This window comes from Psammomys obesus, unplaced genomic scaffold (genome assembly GCF_907164565.1).
Source record: "Psammomys obesus unplaced genomic scaffold, mPsaObe1.curated_primary_1811, whole genome shotgun sequence".
In the NCBI taxonomy this organism is placed as follows: domain Eukaryota; kingdom Metazoa; phylum Chordata; class Mammalia; order Rodentia; family Muridae; genus Psammomys; species Psammomys obesus.
In genome coordinates, this window is record NW_026591560.1 from 2,770,350 (window position 1) to 2,793,058 (window position 22,709).

Here is a 22,709-nt window from a genome sequence, read left to right on the forward strand (position 1 = left end):
AATCCAGTTGCTTTATTATTTGGTTTCTTCAAGAGACTCGGCAAGCTAGTAACTGTTGGTTTTACTAGGCCTGACACCTGTACTTTAGCATAATACTATAATACTGCTTGCAAAGAATGCACCAGTAAATAAAATGGCAATGTTACCGCATTTCTAAAAATGAGGCTAATTAAGACAATACAGGAAAAGTTCTTTTGGTGACTGTGGTTTGATGTCATTATTTACAGTGGCTATTATTCTATATTATAAAACAATCCTAGACACACTTTAGAAAAGGAAAAACAGCAAGAAAAGTGATCTTTAGGACATGTTGCATCAAATCTTCATTCTCTACTTCTAAATGCAAAGGGATAAGTGATCATGACTGCATGTTCATAGAGTTCAGTCACTTGGGTCTTGAACAAAAAACAAAAAACAAACAAACAAAGGGCCTGAGTCACATACTATCAGGGGCTCACAAAAAAGTATGGACTGAGACTGCGGTGGGTACAAATTCAATTGCCTTTTCAAGCCTTCACCTGCCTCTACACAACCTCAACAATTAGAGTCACCATGTGACTTAAGCTACTGCTTATAATTTTGTCGAACAGGGAGGCAAGGTTATTTCATCCAGCTGAATTAGGAGGCGGACTATTACAGATAAAGGAGGAAGCAGAGTTCTATACAGGGAACCAGAGGCAGGTTTAAGTAAATAGGAATGGCCTCTAGGGGAGCAGGCTTCAGGCTGTAAATATGGTGGGGAGAGCTATGGTGGACATCTTCTACACATACTATCAATATGTGCACTTGGACCAGAAAGGAAGGCTTGCCATTTATCAGAACCTTAGCCCGGGGAAAGGCTTCGATGTTTTCCCTGGGTCTGTGGTATGGTTCGTGACATGGCTGAGTCTGTGTCAACAGCACACATTCACACAGGGCCTCCTCTGCTCTCTACAACATTTAAACTTAACATTTTTATGGTTGTAAACACTGAAAGCCAGAGGTCGAAGTCTGGTGTCTTCTCAGTCCCTCCACTAAACGTGGAGCTCACCACCAATCAGCTGACAGCAGGCTCCTGGGATCCCCTTCTCATTGCCCTGAGCCATCTCCTGCCTGTCTGTTGCTTTGCACTGTTCTCCTAAATATCCTGCTTTGGGTTTGCGAGATTTTCACATCTTAAACTTTAGGAAAATGTGCCCTTGCTTTTAAAGTCTTATTTTAGTTTTCTTCTCCTTCTAGGACTTCTAAGATCGATAGATGATAGATAGATAGATAGATAGATAGATAGATAGATAGATAGATAGATAGATGGATAGACAGACAGATAGATAGATGATAGATAGATAAACAGACAGATGATAGATAGATAGATAGATAGATAGATAGATAGATAGATAGATAGATAGATGGATAGATAGACAGACAGATAGGCAGGCAAGCTGGTCAATATTTTCCTTAAGTATTTATTCATTTATTCTTCAATTTTTCAAATTTATGTTCTCTAGGTGAGATAATACAGCTTTAAGGAAAGGGAGATGGCTTCCTTACTGTGTTGCTCAGGCCAGCCTTGAACTCCTGGATTCAATAGTCTTCCTACCTCAGCCTTCTGAGTAGCCAGGCCTACAGATGCATTACATTGTGCCTGGCCTTGGGGTATTTTTTTTTCCACTGCTCTTTAGTGATGTCAGTGACTCTTCTTTCATGGCTACATTGCTGATAAACCTGTCCAGTAAATTCTGTAGTAGTAGTATTCAACTTTTCAGTTCCAGAATTCCCATGTGAATTTTCTTTTCTTTGTTTTTTTTTTTCCCTGAGAATGATCCTTAGTTATTAATACATTTTTATTACATTTATTTAGTTAGTTATTCATGCATGCATCCAAGTGTGGTTGTGTGTGTGAGTATGGGCATGTGTGTACCACAGTGTGCATGGACTCAGTTTACAGAAGGCAGTTCTCTTTCTACTACATGGGTTCTGAGGGTCCAATCAAGTTGTCAGGCTTGGCAGCAAGCACCTTTATCTACTGAGCCATCTTGCTAGCTTCGTATTTTTTTTTTTTTATATCAAAGCTCTGGGGACTTCTTAAAGCCACACAAGTTTCAGCCTTGTGTTGTAGGTTGTTATTTTGTACTTCGTCTCAGTAAACCTTTATGGGCTGGTAGCCCTCCACTTTCACAGATTCTTTTGCCCCAGTTTCACTTGGGAAGGCAATGCCTCAACTATTGCATCATGCATAGTAGTCAGGATGCAGCTTCTAGGGCCCTTTAAATTTTTTTTCATACAGCTTTTCAAGCTGTCTTAGGCAGAATTCTCTTCTGAATAGGAAGACTGCATGCTTCCCACGGAATCTTCCTCCTAACTCATGCACTAGTTTGACTGGGGTTTTCTGACAACTCCCAGCTGTGTGATACCCTTGGCTGCTGTGATGCTGAACTCCTTCTGCTGGGCCTTGAGGTCCAGGACTGTCTCTGGTTTGATTGCCATCTGGGAGACCACCTCAGCCTTGTCTGTTTTCTCACTTGGTTGGGCTCATGATCTTAGCATTTGAACATGACTTCATCTTTGGAATGCTGGCTTAGGAAATGACCCATTTGATTTTCTGTTTTGTGATTTTTTTTTTTTTTGCTTTGTTTATTTTTAGAGACAGAGTTTCTCTGTGTAGCTTTGTTTTGTAGACCAGGCTGGGCTCAAACTCACAGAGATCTACCTGCCTCTGCCTCCCTGAGTGCTGGGATTATAGGCATGCGCCACCACACCCGGCTTCCCATTTAAATTTCTATAATGTTCATTTCTCTGCTGACATTCCCTACCAGCTCATTCCTCATTTTTAGTATTTGAGCATATTTATTTTTATGTTTCATTCTGCTGATGTAAAGTAATGAAGTAACCAAAAGGAAGTAGGAAATTATGACTTAGGATCTTCGTCAGTTCTTTTGGTGAAGTTTCTCCATCATCAAAATAAGCCAGAAGCCTCAAAAGTGCAGCCACAGGATAGACAAGTTTGTTAGTGTGTCACTTGACAAGAATAGTAACAGAAACTGGGCGGTGGTGGCACACGCCTTAATCCCAGCACTTGGGAGGCAGAGGCAGGCAGATCTCTGAGTTTGGGGCCAGCCTGGTCTACAGACTGAGTTCCAGGACAGCCAGGGCTACACAGAGAAATCCTATCTCAAAACAAAACAAAACAAAACAAAACAAAAATCCTTTGCTTTTGTTCCTGAGTCCATGAAGTAGTTCAGCTAATATTTAATAGGAACTATCTTTTTTAATTGGACACATTTATATTGGAAGCTTTAAAGTCTACCCTCAAGCCTGGCAGTGGTGGAGCACACCTATAATTCCAGCACTCGGGAGGCAGAGGCAGGCAGATCTCTATGAGTTCAAGGCCAGCCTGGCCTACGGAATGAGTTCCAGGATGGTCAAGGATACACAGTGAAACCCTGTCTCAGACAAAACAAAACAGCCTCCCCTCAGTTTAGTATCCGCTGTGCTAAGAACTGAACCAAGAATCGATGTCTTAGAGAGTTCACCTGTGCCCCCTTGCAAAAGATTACCTACCACAGATGCGTATGTTGGCTGTTTGCACTCCTCATAGAGGGGCCAGCCAGGAAAGTCACTAGCCCTTCACCTTGAGTACCCAGCTACTTCCTGCCACTTAAGAGTACAAAATTCTGCTTTAAGTGCACAAGGCCTTAGGGCGGGTCTAGAGTGGATAGGTAGGGAGGGCTAGAGGGGAGGAGCCTTCATTCCTGCTGGGTAAAGGCTTTCCAGGAGCACTCACACTCCTGTAAGAAACCCCTCATCCATGTTCTGTAAGGAAACTCATTAAACTCACTGGCTCCCCAGAATGGACATTGGTAGAATTGTGGTTCTGGTTCTGGTTCTTCTTAGGAGAAGGGGTAGATATTGTGTATGTCTACCTATCTGAAGAGATTTTAGCAACGCTTGGACTAGTTGGCAGGGTAAGACAAAGCTGAAGATGGGTGTGGAAGGAACAATGGATTTGTCTGATATGGAAAATGGGATAAATATGTGAAGTGAAGTGTGTGTGTGTGTGTGTGTGTGTGTGTGTGTGTGTGTGTGTGTGTTGCAGAGGAAATTTTTCTTTTTCTTTTTCATTTATTATTTATTTATTTTTGGATTTTCAAGATAGGAGTCCTCTGTGTAGTTCTGGCCATCCTGGAACTCACTTATAGACCATGCTGGCCTCAAACTCAGAGATTTAGCTGCCATTGCCTCCCAAGTGCTGGGATTAAAAGCATGCACCATTACCACCCAGCTAAATATGTTTTTGTTTGTGTTTGTTTGTTTGTGAGATAGGGTTTCTCTGAGTAGCCCTGGCTGTCCTGGAACTCACTCTATAGACCAGACTGGCCTCGAACTCACAGAGATCCACCTGCCTCTGCCTCCCAAGTTCTGGGATTAATGGTGTGTGCCACCACCACCCTGCAGAGGTAATTTCAACATGATTTGTCCCTATATGGTTTGTGGCATAGACAGTGCAGAGATTAGTGAAACATTGTAACTAAGAAGGCCACCAAAGAGTCAAGGGTTTTGAGTGGGAGAAATCCCAAGATGGCTGCCTACTTCAAGGTGGAATGGATTGGTGCATTTGCTTGATGTTTGTGTCCACCTTGGGAGTATGGTGTTGTTCCGAGAACTGCCAAATGTCTACAACACACTTTATAGTCTGTGGGAGTAGCACATTGGGGGCAGAGGTGTCGGCAAACAGCTGCAGCTGTAATAAGAGGCCTACCTGAGGCTGAGGTGGCAGCATGAGGGAGCTTACAGGGATAATGAGGGAACTTCAGCAAGAAATGGATTGAGGCACTTAGACATGTTGAATAAATTGGATAAAATAAATGGAGAAATTGAATTGTTCATCTGCTGGTTTTTAAGTCTATAGGGCCCAGATTAGACCAGTATTACAAAGTCCCTCCTGGGACCCTAAAACCTAGAACATGCCATGATAAGGAGTTAGATAGTGATGTGGAAGGGAGTGAACTAGAAGTGACCACAGAACCCCGCCTTAGGTGTGACGTTGAATGCAGAGAATTAATACAGAGAAAGGGAAGGTCTATGCTTCAGCACACTGATGTTTTAACAGAGGGATGGTGCAGTTGGTGGTATCAGAATACTCAGCCCCACAGCTGTTGGAGCTAGGGAAGACTTTCAGACACGCAATGGAGGAGCACCTCACCACTTGACTTGTGAGGTTGTGGGACATGGAGGCAGATCAGGTCAATTTGAGTTCTGCAGAACAGAAAAGCAGAGCGATCTGACTACCCATACTGCCTTGAGACAAAAGCATTACAATCTGAGGAAATATGAAGGGAATCAGTCCCTGAAGAATTGCTCATCTGATCCATTAGGCATACCTGGTTATATCTACCTCAGGTCCCTCTGAATATTAGGGACTGGAAAACAGTAGAAAAAGGGCTGACCCCACTAAGGAATGAGATATGGGAAGCAGTGTTTGACACCCAGTTCTCAGGCTCAGACTGTGGAGCCAAGAAATGATTCAGTAAAGATCATAAGACTGGTATGGAGTGCTGGTAGCAGTGCTGAGCCCCTTGGTAGGACATGACCTGAGTGAAACAGGAGAGGCTTTGGCTTATCTGTACATACCAAGCCCTGTTTCTATTGATGCCCCCCCCGTGTGTGTGTTTGTGTTTGTGTTTGTGTGTGTGTGTCTGTCTGTCTCAATCGTCCTTGCTTTGGTTGATCTGAAACTCAAGCAGTCCTCTAGCCTCCACTTGCAGAGTGGTGTTGTTAGAGGTGTGTATTGCCACTACTTTTCTTGACTTGTGATCACTACTATTTTTCTTGTTTACATTTCCTTTTTTACATTATTTTATTTGTTTGTTGTTTGATAGGGTCCCACTCTATAGTCCTGGCTGACCTGGTATTTGCCAAGTATGCTAGAATGGCCTTAAACCTGAAGAAATCTTGTGACCTCAGCCTCTGAAGTGCTAGGGTTATGGCAGTGGTTCTCAACCTTCCTAATGCTGCAACCCTTTAATACAGTTCCTCATGTTGTGCTGACCCCAACCATAAAATTATTTCATTGCTACTTCATAACTGTAATTTTGCTACTGCTCTGAGTTGTAATTTAAATATTTGATATACAGCCCAAGGGGGTCATGACCCACAGGTTGAGAACTGCTGGATTAGAGCTATGCCACCACATCTGGCTTCTACAACTTTATTTTTTATCAGGCAATATGTGGTCATATTCTATATCCTGCTATCTTCCTCTGAAGGGTGTTGATTTTTAGCAGACAAATCACCTTGCCCTCTTATATTTTAAGTGGTAGGTTTAAGGAAAATCAAGACATTTCCCAAATTACTATGACTTAATGTCATTCTGTACTTCCAAATTCTGTATCTTCATTACTGGAAAGGTCCCAAAAAATGGTTTTGGTGTGTGTTCATATTGTCATACAGTAAATTTTTCCCACCAACTTGAACCATTAAAGAGCTGTATAAAGAAACAATTTAACATTGATGGTGTCTTATTTTCTCCCATTATACTACCTACAAAAATATCAGTTCTTTTTAAAAAAAAAAATGTGTGTGTGTGTGTGTCCCTGGCTGTCCAGGAACTCACTCTGTAGACCAGGCTGGCCTAGAACTCACAGAGATTCACCTGCCTCTGACTCCTGAGTGCTGGGGCTAAATGTGTGTGCCCCTGCATCTAGCAATATCAGTTCCTTTTAAATGGAACACTGTTTAGTTTCATGGTACTTGGAATGAGGGCTTGGTAATAGTAAACTTTTTTTGTAAACTTTGTTTTGAGTGAGAGATACATGTGGAAGTCAGACAATTTACCAGTCTATTCTCTTAGTGTCTTCACCTGCCAAGCCATCGCTTTGATCCTGAAAAGTATGTAAACATCAATCAATCTCTCTTCTTTTCCCTTCTCCCCTTTCCCTCTCTCGCTTCCCCTCTCCCGCTTCCCCTTTCCCTACTCTCTGCTTCCTTCTTTTCTTCCCTCCTTCCTTCCTTTTATCCATCCCTTTCCTTCCTCCCTCCTCTCTTTTCTTCCTCCCTCCTTCCTTTTTCCTGCTTGGGCTATGAGTTGAACCAAGGGCCTTATACATGGTAATCAAGTGTTCTTCTGAGCTCTTGTTGCCAGGTAAGTTTTTGTTTGTTGGTCTGTTTGTTTTGTAATTTTGGTTGTGCAATTAGCCTTTAATGATTGACTCATCTCTCCAGTTCAAGTTTCTTAATTTTTAATGGTAGTTTACCTATCTTAAAAGTCCAAATGGAAGTGGGGAGGTGACTCAGTGAGGACCTGAGTTCAAATCACCAGAATCCATGTAAAAATTTATTCTTCCATAACCCCATCACTATAGGAGCTAGGAAGGCAGATATGTGCCTTGCTGGCTGCTGACCTAGCTCCAGATTCAGGGTAAGTAAGAGTAAGATTCATGAGAGTAAGGCAGAAAGTGGTAGAGAAGGACACCTGGCAACCCAGTCTGGCTGATGGGCACACATGTGAGCACACACACTAATTTTTAAAATCCATACTAAGAAGTTGAGAGTGTTGCTAAGTGACATAGCATCCGTGACATCACCAACACTTCAAAAAAGAGATGGGGGAAGGTCCAGAATCAAACTTAGTTTTCTTATCTCTGAAGGTGTAGTACCAGATCTTTTTTTTTTTTTTCCACTAAGTTTTGCTGATAAGAAATGTAACTTCCCTCTCTGTTTCTGCCTCTCATATTATTGAGTCTGTTGCTGGATGGGGCAAGGTAGTGTGGTAGGGATTTAATGTCATAAATACAGAAATAAGAATACAACATTGTGAAACTAGTTCTTTTCTTCAATTTTTATGTAGTTTTAGGGATCAAACTCATGTCACAAGGCTTGCACAGCAAGTAGCCTGCTCCACTGAGCCATTGCCCTAGCCCTGGCTTGTATTTCTTTTGTTGACTCACTTTATTTATTTATGGTTACCATAGGTTTTAGGGTTCTTCTTATCTTTGTTATTCTGAGTTTCATTGTGATATGTTTGGTTTTACATACATTTAGTTTTATATACATTGTGATATGTTTAGTTTCACATACATTTTATTGTATTATTGTTTTTGTGTGTGTGTGTATTGTGACTGTCCTCCAAGGCAAGCAACTGCCGTCTTGGGAAATTTAGCTGTGCCCTTTGCAAAAGGATCATCCCAGCTGGTATTGGTGCTGTGACAAAGAGGGTCATGAGACTCACTTGAGCATTCAGCTGCTCCCACCACTTGCTGTAGGTAACTCTACCTTAATTGCACTCAGTTCCAGAGAGTGACTAGAATATGGAGGTTGAGGAAGACTAGGGTAGAAGGGCCTTCATCTATGTTGATACAGGAAAGTCATTATCCCTGCTGGAAAAAAGGCTTTCCAGGTGTGGCCTGTCAGGAATCAGAGGACAAAGCTCTGGAGTCAACTATCTCCTTCCAAAGAGGGACCCAGAGATATAACTCAGTGGTCAGGCTGGCAGGGCAAGCACTTTTAACCTGTGGAGCCCTCCCACCTGCCTTGTCTTGTCTGGTAGAAAATTAGACGTCTCTGTACCTTGTTCAAATAATTCTTATATTTGCCTTTGTTTTATAATAATTTGTTTTTGTTTTTCGAGACAGGGTTTCTCTGTGTAGCACTAACTATCCTGAACTCACTTTGTAGACCAGGCTGGCCTTGAACTCACAGAGATCCGCTTGCCTCTGCCTCCCTGAGTGTTGGGATTACAGGCGTGTGCCACTGCACCTGGCTGTTTTATAATAATTCTGTCAGTACTTCTCTTGGATCTATTTTAATGTCTTTTATCTTTTTTTCTCTTAATTGATATAAATTCCACATGTTATAATAGACTATTTTAATGCTTCTAGTTCACTTGTTTTTCATATATTTCTTTTTTTTTTCTTTTTATTATTAGTTACATTTTGTTAACTCTGTATCCCAGTTGTATCCCGCTCCCTCATTCCCTCCCTCATGTCTTCCCTGCCCCTTTCCAAGTCCACTGATTGGGGAGGACCTCCTCCCTTTTCATCTGACCCTGTTTTATCAGGTATCTTCAGGACTGGCTGCAAAGTCCTCCTAGGTGGCCTAACAGGACTGCTCCTCCCTTGGGGGGTGGGGAGGTCAAAGAGCCTGCCATTGAGTCCTGTCAGAAATAGTCCTTGTTCCCCTTACTATGGGAAACCAGTTGGTTACTGAGCTACCACGGGCTACATCCACGCAGAGGTTCTAGGTTATATCCATACATGGTCCTTGGTGGAGTGTCAGTCTCAGAAAAGACCCCTGTGCCCAGATATATTTGGTCCTTGTGGAGCTCCTATTCTTTCCACGTCATACTAACTCCCCTTCTTTCTTATGATTCCCTGTACTCTGCCGAAGGTTTGGTTATGAGTCTTAGTATCTGCTTTGAAACACTGCTAGGTAGAGTCTTTCAGATGCCTTCTGCAGTAGACTCCTGTCATACGTTCAATGCACATCCTATTTGTCTTTCTAAGTGAGGATTGATCATCTTACCCCTGGTCCTCTTTCTTGTTTATCTTCTTTAGGTGTATAGATTTCATTATGTTTATCATATCTTGTAGGCCTATATAAGTGAGTATATACCATGTGTGTCTTTCTCCTAGGATACCTCACTCAGAATGATCTTTTCTAGATCCCACCATTTGCCTGAAAATTTCATGATTTTCTCCTTTTTGATTGGTGAGTAGTATTCCATTGTGTAAAAGTACCACAATTTTTGTATCCATTCCTCCATTGATGGACATCTGGGTTGTTTCCAGGTTCTGGCTATTACAAATAAAGCTGCTACAAACATGGTTGAGCAAATGTCCTTGTTGTGTACTTGAGCCAATTTTGAGTATATACCTAGCAGTGGTATAGCTGGGTCTTGAGGAAGCACTATTCCTAATTGTCTGAGAAAGCGCCAAATTGACTTCCAAAGTGGTTGTACCAGTTTACATTCCTACCAGCAATGGAGGAGGGTTCCCCTTTCTCCACAACCTTTCCAGCATGTGTTGTCACTTGAGTTTTTCATCTTGGCCATTCTGATGGGTGTAAGGTGAAATCTCAGGGTCATTTTGATTTGCATTTCCCTAAATGGCTAATGAGGTTGAGCATATCTTTAAGTGTTTCTCTGCCATTCAATATTCCTCTATCGAGAATTCTCTGTTTAGCTCTGTTCCCCATTTTTTAATTGGATTACTTGGTTTGTTGCTTTTCAGCTTCTTTAGTTCTTTATATATACTGGATATTAGTCCTCTGTCAGATAAAGGATTGGTGAAGATTCTTTCCCAATTTGTAGGCATTCGTTTTGTTTTGATGATGGTGTCCTTTGCTTTACAGAAGCTTTTCAGTTTCATGAGGTCCCATTTATTGATTGTTGCTCTTAGAGCCTGTGCTGATGGTGTTCTGTTCAGGAAGTTGTCTCCTGAGCCAATGAGTTCCAGGAATTATCTAATTCATGTAATCATATACTCTCAATCACCATCTAATCATATTATCTAACTTTAGTATTTTCATCACCTAGAAGACTCTGAACCCAACAGTTATTACGCTACTTGACTTCAAGCCCTGTGCCTTGGCAACATTAATCTGGGTTTTTTTCCCTGTGTTGATTTGCCTATTTTGAACATTATGGAATTACATGATACATAGCCTTTTATGTCTGGTGTTTTGCCTAAGCATGTTTTTTGTTTGTTTGTTTGTTTGTTTGTTTGTTTGTTTGTTTTAGGATTTCCCCATGTTACAGTGTGTCTTACTTAGTTTCTATGGCTGCAACGAAACACCATGACCAAAAAGCAAGTTGAGGAGGAAAGGGTTTATTTGGCTTACACTTCCAGACCATTGTTACCATCTAAGGAAGTCAGGACAAGGAACTCTAACAGGCCAGGAACCTGAAGGCAGAAGCTGAGAAGTCATAGAAGAGTGCTGCTTACTGACTTGCTCAGCCTGCTTTCTTATAGAATCTAGGACCACTAGCCCAAGGATGGGACCACCCACCATGGGCTGGACCCTCCCCCATCAATAACTAAGAAGATGTCTTACAGCAGGATCTTATGGCAGCACTTCTCAATTAGGGTTCTCTCCTTTCAGATAACTCTAGTCTGTGTGTCAAATTGACATAAGACTAGCCAGGACACAGTGTGTACTTTATTTCTTTTATAGTTGAAGTGATAGCTTACAGTTGTTAAGCCGGTCGGTGCTCACCATTTGGTAGATATTTGAGTTCCATTTTGGGTTATTATGCGTAATATTGCTAAAAACATTCATGTCTTAACTTTTGTTTTTGGTTTATTCTCATCCAGTTGGACCATTTATAATTTTTTAAGATTTATTTTTATTAAATTTATTAATTTTATGTGATTTTTCTTTATGTTCATATGTGTATCTCAAGAGTGCTTGATGTCTGTGGAGGTCAGAAGAGGGCATTGCTCCTCTGAAACTGGAGTTACAGATAGTTATGAATCATCATGTGGGTGCTGGAAATTAAACCCGGGCCCTCTGCAAGAGCAGTAAATGCTCTTTATCACTTAGCTATTTCTCCAGACCCCCATTCATAAGGTTTTAATTTCAAATATTATATCTTTAAGTTACAAGATTTCTAATAAGGTTTCCCCCATTACTTTTGGTGTAATTTATTACAGTGGGATCTTGTTTCATAGCTTCTTTTTCTTTGTTGAAGGTGTAGATATTTATTTTAAAATGTCTCATTATTAACTTCTCAAGTACAAGTGTTGTTGTTTGCTGTGTTATACTTTTGATGGTATCAAGTTTTGTTGTTTGGTAATTTAGAGTTAATCACCCATGATCTGTTTAGCTTAAATATACCCCATGTTGACAACTGGTAGGTCAGAGGTTCTCAGGGTTACTGACCCCTAGCTTTGCATGCTTGAATGGTGTATGTCTTGGATCGTACTTTACCTGGGTAGTGAGATAGATGCAAAGTTCCTGCACGGTAGTAAATTATATAGTTCTGAGTCCTGTGGCTGCTTGCATAACACAACTAAGGCCTTTGTCACACAGCAGTGATGTGGCTACCAGCTTTCCTTTGCTCTAGCCATCCCTCAAGTGAGCAGGGAGTGTTGATTCATGCCCTGGTATAGGTGTGGAGTTCAGACGGCAAGTTGGAGGAGTCCATGTTCATTTTCCACCATGTGGAACTGGGGATTGAACTCAGTCGTCAGGTTTAGCAGCAAATAGGCCTGTTTCTTTTTGTTTTCCATTCTGGACTAATACATTCCTTTTCCTTTTTTCCCCACCGTGAGTGTGTCTTTATTAAATTTAAAAACAATTGTTCTATAGTGTATGTTTGAACATGAAATTTTAACATAGGTTCAATTTATCTTGAAATAATGTTTCTGATTCTTTCACCTTTATATATTTAACTCTGGCCGTTCTATCTAAATCTTGTTTGCTTGCTCATTTCTTTTTTGGTGTGTAGAATGAGATGGTTTGAGTAAACTTTACATCTTTTGTTTGTTTGTTTTTTGAGACAGGGTTTTCTCTGTGAAGCCTTGGCTGTCTTAGAACTCCCTCTGTAGACCAGATTGGCCTTGAACTCATAGAGATCTTTCTGCCTCTACCTCCCAAGTGCTGGGACTATAGGTATGCACCACCACCACCGCCTGATTTGGAATAGACTATTTTTAAAGTATAGAATTAATGTTTAACACAATTTACTTTAAATGGTTATTAAGATTATCCTAAAGAATTCAGAGACAATCACAACCCCCTTTTTCATGCAATGATGTTCTCTTCATTTTTGTACTGTCATTAATTTAGACAGCTGTTCCTTATTTCACAGAAAAGTGACTGAATCAGAAAAGAGAGGTTTCTCTAAGTAAGGCAGTCAGTCAATGGTAAACTAAAGACAGGTGCAGAGTATCCGGGTTCAGTGGCAAGGTCAGTGAGCCTCAGTGCAGCGTGACCTCGCTGCCATTTTATTTGGGGCTCTGTGGGCCGAATTACATTTGAAGAACACAATGATGAAAAAATGTTACTCATTAAGATGAATGTCTAGACTTTTATCTTGAGAAAACCCATACTTTTTTTTAATCGTTAAAGCACTATTATTTTAAGGTGTATTTATTGCTATTAAGTTCTTGAAGTTGAATTAACTTGTTATTGTGGCTTTGTTCTTTACTGTCTCTGCAGGGGTTGTTTTATAAAATGTGAAGGTTTTTTTGATTTTTTGTAATTTGGGTACAGAAAATAGAGAAGAAAGATGGGGCATACTTTGATGTTTTCTTTCTTGTGGATAATCTGTGCCCCTCCCAGATGCTTTGTGGAAAGCTAGCTCTGAGTCAACGCATACAAAATACCAAGCAGTTCATTCTTAAATTAAAATTGGTGAGAATTTGAACTTGTTAAGGGCTGCAATGTTTTATTTTTTAATTAATTATAATTTATTCATTTTGTATCCCAGCTGTAGCCCCCTCTCTTGTCCCCTCCCAATCCCACTCTTCCTCCCTTTTCTCCTCCCATGCCCCTCCCCAAGTCCACTGATAAGGAAGGTCCTCCTCCCCTTCCATCTGACCCTAGCCTATTAGGTCTCATCAGGACTGGCTGCATTGTCTTCCTCTGTGGCCTAGTAAGGCTGCTTCCCCCTTAGAAGGTGGTGTTCAAAGAGCCAGCAACTGAGTTCATGTCAGAGACAGCCCCTGTTCCCCACTTGGGAACCCACTTGGACACTGAGCTGCCATGGGGTACATCTGTGCAAGGAAGTTAAAAGGGCTACAATATTTTAAAAAGCATATGCCTGAAGAGTTGTTTTTGAACTTGTCAGTTTTCAGCTCTAAATTATTCCCTTAAAGGACTTGTGTTTATTAAGTAATGAACCAATTTGTTGGAAAATGCAGGATTATCAGCTAGAATGTCTGGCATAGGACCTGACTGGAAACTGAAATTTCAGATTGGTTTAACAAATCTAAAGAATTAAAAACATGAGATTAGGTATCTTTCCTCCAGAAAGTAATTCTAAAAATTAAAACAATTTGCTGACTTGTAACCGGTTTCCTTATTTTATGTTTTGCAGGTAATCTTTCATCAGGTAAAGGCTTTCTTCTTGGCTCCTGTCTCCGTTCTGACTTGTTGGCATTTCTTCTCATATAGAAACACATCCTGTGCTGCCCGGGTTCTCTCCAAGGCTGACTCTGGCTTCAGAGGAGGGGAGCCATTCTCAAGACACATCAGATGTAGCACCCTGCCAGATGTTTTTTGAGGCAAGTTTGTTGGGGTTCTATACACTCTGGTCATTTGACTCCTGTTTTTACAGACAATTACAATTGCAGGAAAGAAAGCCTGGTTCCATCATAGTTTGAACATAAGTAAAAAAAAAAGAAATTGTGCAGACATTAGATGACCTAGGAGCTACCAAAGTGCTAGTGGCTGTGTTCTACCAAGAGGCTGATATTTAGTTGACCTAAGGGCTGCATTAGTCTAGGCTTCTGTACAAAATAGGTTGGACTAGGTGGCATAAGCAACAAAGGTTTATTTTCCCACAGTTCTAGAGGCTCGAAGTCCAAGATCAAGCTGCCATCTGGATCAGGTGTGATGGTTGCATCTGTAACACCTATACTTTTGAGGCTAAGGCACCAGGATCAACTGAGCACTGGAGACAGGATGGTGGACCTTCCAGTAGAATAAAAATTGATTCTGGAGTTAGTGAGATGATTCATGGATAAAGGCAATTTCCCACCACACCTGATGACTAGAGTTTGCTCCCTGAGTTCCACAATGTGGAAAGTGAGAACCAACTATATAAAATTATCCTCTGATCTCCATACATACGGTATTATGTGTACACACATGCATAATACAATAAATAAACGTAGTAATAAATTATTTTCAACACAGATCTCATTTGAACAAATTTTTATCCAGTTGGTTTATAGATATCTTTTTTTATAGATATATAGTCCAGATTTATGAGAATAATTGCCTGCTATGTTATCTTTAATGATTTTTCTGGTCCCCTATCTTTCCTTAGTTGAAAGTAATAGGAATCTAAAGAATTAGAATGATTTTAACATTCTTTCTGGGCCAGGTCTGGCAGCACACACTTGCAACCCCAGCACTTGGAAGGTGGAGACAGGAGGAGATCAGTTTAGATGAATCCTCAGCAACAAAGCAAGTTGTAGGCTGGATTGAGCTATATAAGAGCTAGTCTCAAAACAAACAAAACCCAAAGTCTTCCAGGAAGTGCTGGGAATTATCTCTCCATGTTTGAATAACTGCATATTCCTTTGGAAGGAATAGGCACAGTATCAGGCCAGCTGATTCCCTGGCTGTGCCTTATCTTCTTGAGGAAATGAAAGGTAAACAATCTAGAGCAATTAATGGTTAGTCAGCTCTGAAACTGCTGATGTCAAGAAGCAATAAAAAGGTGATTCCAGTGAACCGAGGAAAACAATGCTAAGAAATGAGAGCATGTGATTCAGCCAGTTGGAGCAAGTGATAACTCACATGACTAACATCCACAAATATTTAAGCCTCTGACACCTCTGTGAAGTGGATAGAATAAGGATTGTCACTCTACTTTACGGATAACAAAATTGAGATTCACAGAATTAGGCTGACTTCCCTAGTGTCATATGAAAGAGGAAGAATTAGAGCTTAATCTGTCTGATTCATATAGGTCAATGGTAGTTCAATATTTATTCATTTAGAAACCAATGTCTGTTCAAATTAGTCACACTGAGCTAGGTCTCATGGGTACACATTCATAGGATATGTTGTTTGATCCTAAGGAACTTGGAATATAAAAGAAAGATGCACATGTCAACAAGCATTACAAAACATTGCGATACATGCCACAATGAAGTAAACATTGAGTGCTGCCCTAGCACAGAGAAAGGACACCTAGCCCAACCAAAGGGCCCAGGTCCAGAGGCCTTGATGACACTGAAAAGTAGATTTTAATTTAGATCAGATAAACTCTAGAATAAGAAGTTATGACACTTAAAAGAATTAGATAGCAAAGCTTCTCACTTTTTTTCTATTGCAAAACTCTTTTCCTAAGAAAAATTTAAGTATGATTAAATCAAATATTTAGAATACATATTTAATATATAGAGTACATATAATTGGGTTTATCAAGGAAGCCACTGGTAATACATTTTGGTTTAAAGCAGTAGTTCTCAACTTGTGGGTCATGACCCCTGGGGATGTCAAGTGACCCTTTCACATGGGTTGCATATCAGATATCCTGCATATCAGATATTTACATTATTATTCACAACAGTAACAAAATTATAGTTATGAAATAACAATGAAAATAATATTTTGGTTGGAGGCCAACACAACATGAGAAACTATATATTAAAGGGTTGTAGCGTTAGGAAAATTGAGAAACACTGGTTTAAAGTTTTCAGAATCAGTTCTAAGATGTAACTGTGGAAATAGCTAAAAATGAGGGGAGTCATGGTGATTGAAGAGGACAGGGAGTTAAGACTAAATTGTTGCTTAACATGATCATCTTGACAGGCAAAACATTTTTGCTATGCTGGGAGTTGAACCCAGGGCCTCAAGCATGTTGGATGAGCAGTCTATCACTGAACTACCCTCCTAGCTGCTTGTCATGTACTTAGACTTGAAGTACAGAGGATCTCTGAGCTTAGTGACCAGGAGTAAGCCTGCTGGAGATGAGAGGTAAAAGAATAGTGTAGCCAGGTAGCATTAGCCTTAAAGGAGCAAGAACTGCCTTAAAGCATCATTTCCAATGCATCTCCTTGTCTCTAATATCATATAGCTATTTAAAAGATATTTAAATGAAGAAAGTACTAAATTTCATTGTAGGATTGTAGGGTTGTGTTGTCTGTGTGTGTAGGGTCAAGTAGCAAGATTAATAGCAAACATTAGTTGAGACAGGACTAATGAAAGGACTATACTAGATGATCTATTTACCTTGGTCATATGAAGAAAATTAATTTCTGGGAAATGCCTCATGTAAAAGAGATATAGTGACTTTGGTGTTTATATGATTCACTACATTAAGCTGGGTAACACACCCTTCCAAAGCAGTATGATTTCATAAACCTTAAGAAATTTATCCAGATGTCATATCCTATGCCCTTAATTCTAGTACTTGGGAGGCAAAGGCAGGAAGATCTCTGTGAGTTCAAGATCAGCCTCATCTAAATAGTGAGTTTTGGGACAGCCAGGACTATGAAGAGAGAACCAGTCTCAAAAAACAAACAAGAGCCAAAAAACAAAACACAACAAAACAAAAACACCTCTATCCAGTTTTATTCTGATTTTTGTAATAGTACTACTGAATGATAAGATGGATGGAGATGTACATACAAATATACAATGGAAAAAAGAAAGCATCTTCAATAAATGGTGCTGGTCAGACTGGATATCTGCATAGACAAGAAGGCAAATAGATCTATATCTATCACCCTATATAAAACTCAAGTCCAAGTGGATCAAAGATCTCAACGTAAAATTCAGATATACTAAACCTGATAGAAGAGAAAGTGGGGACTAGCCTTGAATTCATTGGCACAGAAGACAACTTCCTGAATAAAACACCAATAGTGCAAGCACTAAGAGCAACAATTAGTAAATGGGACCTCAAGAAACTGAAAAGCTTCTGTAAGGCAAAGAACACAATCAATAGGACAAAACAGCAGCTTACATAATGGGAAAAGATTTTCACCAAGTTCACATCTGACAGAGGGTAAATATCCAAAATATGTAAAGAACTCAAGAAACTAGACAACAACAAACCAAATAATCCAGTTTTAAAACGGGGTACAGATCTAAACAAAGAATTCTCAACAGAGGAATTTCAAATGGCTGAGGAATATTTAAAGAAATCTTCAACATCCTTAGCAGTCAGGAAAATGCAGAACTGCTTTGAGGTTCCATCTTACACCTGTGCAAATGGCTAAGATCAAAAACACAAGTAACAGCTCATGCTGGTGAGGGTGTGTAGCAAGGGGAACACATAACTATAACATCTATGCAGAGGGCCTAGGTCAGACCCATACAGGCTTCCTGACTGAGTCTCTCTGTGAGCGCCTATAAGCCCAGGTTAGTTGACTCTCTGGGCCATTTTCTTGTGGTGTCCTGATACCTCTGGCTCCTATAGTCCTTCCTCCCCTCTTTTGTGGGATTCCCTGAGCTCCACATAATTTTGGATGTGGGTCTCTGCATTTGCTCCCATCAATTGCTGGATGAAACTTCTCTGATAATGATTATGCAGTGAGCATTTGTAAGTAAAGCTGTTTGGACAGAAGAATATACTTTATGACACACTGCAATTTCCATGTCAATATTTTTTTTCATTTCAGGGGAAGTTACAAGGGTGGAGGGCAGATATGAAAGGACTTGGAAATGAGTGGGATTGTGGCACATGATGTAGAATTCACAAAGAATCAAAAAATGTGAAAAATACATGAACTTTTATATAAGGGAGGTTAGGGAAGGAAAAAGGAATGGGAAAGGAAATGGGGCTCAGAGGGGGTTAAGAATGGTAATGGGGATGACTAAGATTAAAATAAACCATGTATTTGTATAATGTCAGAGTGAAACCCATCATTATGCATAATTAATACATGCTCATAAACTTAAAAAAAATTTTAGTATATAATTAGCCATATCTTTTTCTTAAGTGTCTTATATAGCACAAACTGGCCTAAATTTTTAGGATCTTGATCTTCTGATCCTCTTGCCCTCATCTTCCCAGTGCTGGGATTACAGAAGTGTGCCACCATTTCAGCTAAACATGGTTTCTGTTCCCTAGGGCTCAAGTATCTGTTTTTCGTAATAGCCTAAGTAAGGCCACTGCTTCTGCAGATACGCCAGCCTGGGGTACTGGGTTTCTGACATACACACGTAAAAGGCTTTACTGTCTGTCCCTGTCTCTGGCAGGTGAAACCAGCAGGTATACTTCTTGTCTACCTTGGTTTCATTCCTCAATGGCCATCTGAATATAAGGAATTATATTTTTCATTTTCCCAAGCTGCTTCTCATAGTTCTACATCATGACCTTCAATTCACACATGAACTTAGGATAGCTCTACACAGCTTCCTTTCCTTCAGTGTCCATCAGGGCAATGTATTTATCCCCAGGCACGGGAATCTTCAGGGCATTAAACTTCTCTTCAAAGTCATCCACCAAGCTGTCCTTGGCCATGTTGGCTTTGTAGTAAGCCCAGCCATTCACCTGTGGTTTCTCAGAGTAGCCATCCTGCACTGGAGGGGTTCTGGGTTTTCAGGGAGTTTGCAGTGGTCTCTTTCGGTTTCAGGGTATGATCTCCCCAAAAGCTACCTAGTGTAGAGGGGCAATTTACTATTCTCTGCTGACCTAATGTAACTTGCTTGGTGCTTCTAGGCTTATTTAGGTGCATTACCTGTTTTACTTAGAATCTCATATCTAAATTATAAAACATTTTACATTGTCATATGAGTTACTTATTTCTCTATTGACCTATGAACCATTCTAATTTGTAAGTTGTTTTATTTATATAGATTCATATATGCAAATAAATTATATTAGTGTTTTGTGAGTGAATAAATAAATGTAATATTGAGTAGTCACATGTAAACATTGCTTGTCATTTTTCATTAAATAATGGCATATATATTGCTCTGTCCACATAACTAGCTACATTCACAGAAGAGGGACATTCTTAGACAATACTACATGACAGAGTATGGGCTTTGGAGGGAGTCAAATCAGGTTTGGATACCAATGCTACCATTTATCTATTTATTAATGTAGAGTTTCATGATCTTTATAAAATGGGAATATTCTTCATAAACTCTTGGCCTGTAGCATGTGCTGAAATAAATGGTAACTATCATCATTAATTATAATCTCTCAGATCTCTTTGGTGAACTTTCTTCACTTATTTAGTTTCTTTACTGTTAGATGCAATCATCCTGCTTTGTGATACACCCTGTAATTACCAAGATTACAGAGATTTGAAACTGTTTCAAGAACTAGTCTTTAAAGTGTCAAGCACAAAAAGTTATTTTAAAATATCATTGCTTGTCTACCATTTAAACCGTTCTAACTAACCATTTTTAAATGAAGGATATGACTATGATATGTAACTGCAGAACTGTGGTTTCTCTTTTACCTCTGCTTATAGGTATGAAAAATCCTAGTAGTTTTTAATAATCCCTTATCCATTTTTTTCTAGTAATTTGGTCAACTACTTTTCTTTACTTTTTCGAGAAGGTTTCTTTGTGTAGTCCTGGCTGTCCTGAAACTAGCTCTGTAGACTGGCCTCAGACTCACAGAGATCCACTTGGCTCTGCCTCCTGAGTGCTGGACTAAAGGTGTGCCCTCCCACTGCCTGACTCAGCTACTTTTCTAATAAAATTTCTAACAATCCCCACCTACCTCATGGAGCATGATCTCTTTTCCATTGGATTTATTAAAGTGCCATAAAGGTTTATCACTCTTGATCAGACCTATTCACATTTCTTTGTTGCCTTAGGAAATCCTGTAGTCTGAGAACACATTGCTCCCTAAAAATATACTAAGGTTACAAGATTCTGTCTTTTCTGAGCTGCCAACAAGAACTCCCTCTTCTATTGAGCTTTGCATTTTCTAGTTTAATTTCATACTGCATGTTCATTTCTCTGGACTTATTTTCTAGAAGACAGTTTCTATTTTCTAACATGTGACTCCATGTTAAATTTAGTGAGTTAATACATGGAGATCATTAAGCACTTAAAGGTTTGGATTCAAACTCACCTAACATTGAGTAAGTTGTTCAACCTCCTTGAATTTTGTTTTTAATTTATAAAATGTGGACTCTATGATCCTGCTAAGATTTTTTGTGAAAACACTTGGTGAACCAGGGAGTGTTTTGAGGATTTACAGGAATATGAGTGAGGGGTTACTTACAGGAACATCACCAGAAGCCCACTCCAGCATGGATGACAGCTTGAAAAGCTGGGAACCTGGAGCTCACTGCACAGCCCTTGGGCAGCTCATATGGTTGGGAAGTATGCCTGGAAAGGCACCTCAGTTGTCTTAAACCTCTCCCAGGCTCGGCTAGTTTCTGTTTCATTCGAATTGCTTGTCTTGTCTGAGTGTGACTTTCAACAGTCTTTACTATTTATGGAATGTTTCCATTTCTGAGGGTACTGCCACACAGCACTTCACCCTTAAGTACAATCAGAGAGTTGGTTACATTACATATAATTTATACATATATATATGTATGCATGTATGTATATTCAGACCTTTTCCAGAGGACAAATGAGACAAGGCAACATCCTGAAGAACCAGCGCATAACAAATAGCTGGGTTACAAAGAAAACCTGGATGAATCACTCTGAAAGTCCTTTGTCACCTGCTCCTAGCAATCCCGAAGTTCACCAATAAGAAGATAATAAAGTCAAACATAAGCAAGGTCTAATACAGCATGGAAAGGTTCCATTCATTTGTGCCACTAGCTTCCTCCACAGGTCAAGGTTGGGTAGGATAGCATGGATAGGAGGCAGTAACTTAATTAGCTCTCTGTAATCCCTAGTTATTCTCTCTGAGCCATTATATTTCCATACCCTGAAGCTCTTCCACAGAGCATCCCTGTATTTTCCCACCCTTGCTGAACTCAGTGGACCTGACTCAGGCTTCTCAGCTCTAACCAAGGCCATGGCTCTGCTCACCTCTATTGCACTGGCTCTCTGAATCCAAGACTTGGCCCTTGGTTGGCATTGTAGCCATAGATACTGCCATTCACTACACCCTGCTGCTCAAACCATCTCCACCCCCTAATAACCCTTTGCTTTAGGAAAATGTAGCCTATGAAATGGAGGCCGGGGGTGGGGATAGTATAATTACCCACCCTTAGGACAGGCTGATTGTCTTCACCTGTTTAGTTCCAACATGGATACCTTTTGCTACCCACAGCAAAGACTATACATTCGTTCTTTCCCTACTCTGTCATGTCTATGTTTGGGCATCAGTTATATATCGGATTTTTCCTGGAAATATGCAACACAAAGAGAGACACCCCTACACCTTACTCACCCTAGACAAGGAATTCAGAACAGACCTAAGTCAGGATACCATGAAAATCCAACTTTGGTGACCTTTTGTGGCATAATATTTATTATTGACTTAGTTAAGCAGCGGTTATTCCTGCTGTATAACCAAATCACCACACAGAGACTAGGATTTATTTAATTAACCTAGAACACAATGCTGGGCAATAGTTACTCCATCCTAAACCTCCAAGCCCGCATAGTTTCTTACCATTCAGATTTCATTCATTATACTTGTTTTTAGTCGTATCTTAGGTCCAGTTCATTTCTCCATGTGCTTCCAAGTCTGCTCCTGCTGATTCTCCTCCTCTCCTCCCCTGTTTCCTTCCTCTTCTTCCCACTCCCGACCAGGATGTCCCACCCTATCCTTTCCATTGCTCAGCATTGTGGCTGGTTGTTTTAATTGACAATTTAGAGAACAAGTGGTGGCATGTTTACACAAACTTGAGATAGGTGATGCTTAGAATAAGCATCACAATACAATGTCCGATTGAAACCAGATAGTGGGGGAGAGAAATCAGCATTTGAATGAACAAGGGTAAACTGTATACAGTCCAAAGAATATTATACAAACAGTGAACCAAGGAGGGTTTTTTGTTTGTTTGTTTGTTTGTTTGTTTGTTTGTTTGTTTGGTTTTGGTTTGTTTTGTTTGGTTTGGTTTGGTTTGGTTTTTGTTTTTTTGAGACAGGGTTTCTCTGTGTAGCCTCGGCTGTCC

The 22,709-nt window shown here is 40.1% G+C and overlaps 1 protein-coding gene across 1 annotated transcript in view; it reads left to right on the top strand.

Annotated features, from left to right (window-relative positions):
- CUNH11orf80 (chromosome unknown C11orf80 homolog) overlaps positions 1-22,709 on the top strand; it is a 76,037-nt gene that overhangs the window by 15,523 nt on the left and 37,805 nt on the right. Inside the window, 1 exon segment of the mRNA XM_055610539.1 lies at positions 14,092-14,201. Within this exon segment, the coding sequence (XP_055466514.1) occupies positions 14,092-14,201 (110 nt within the window).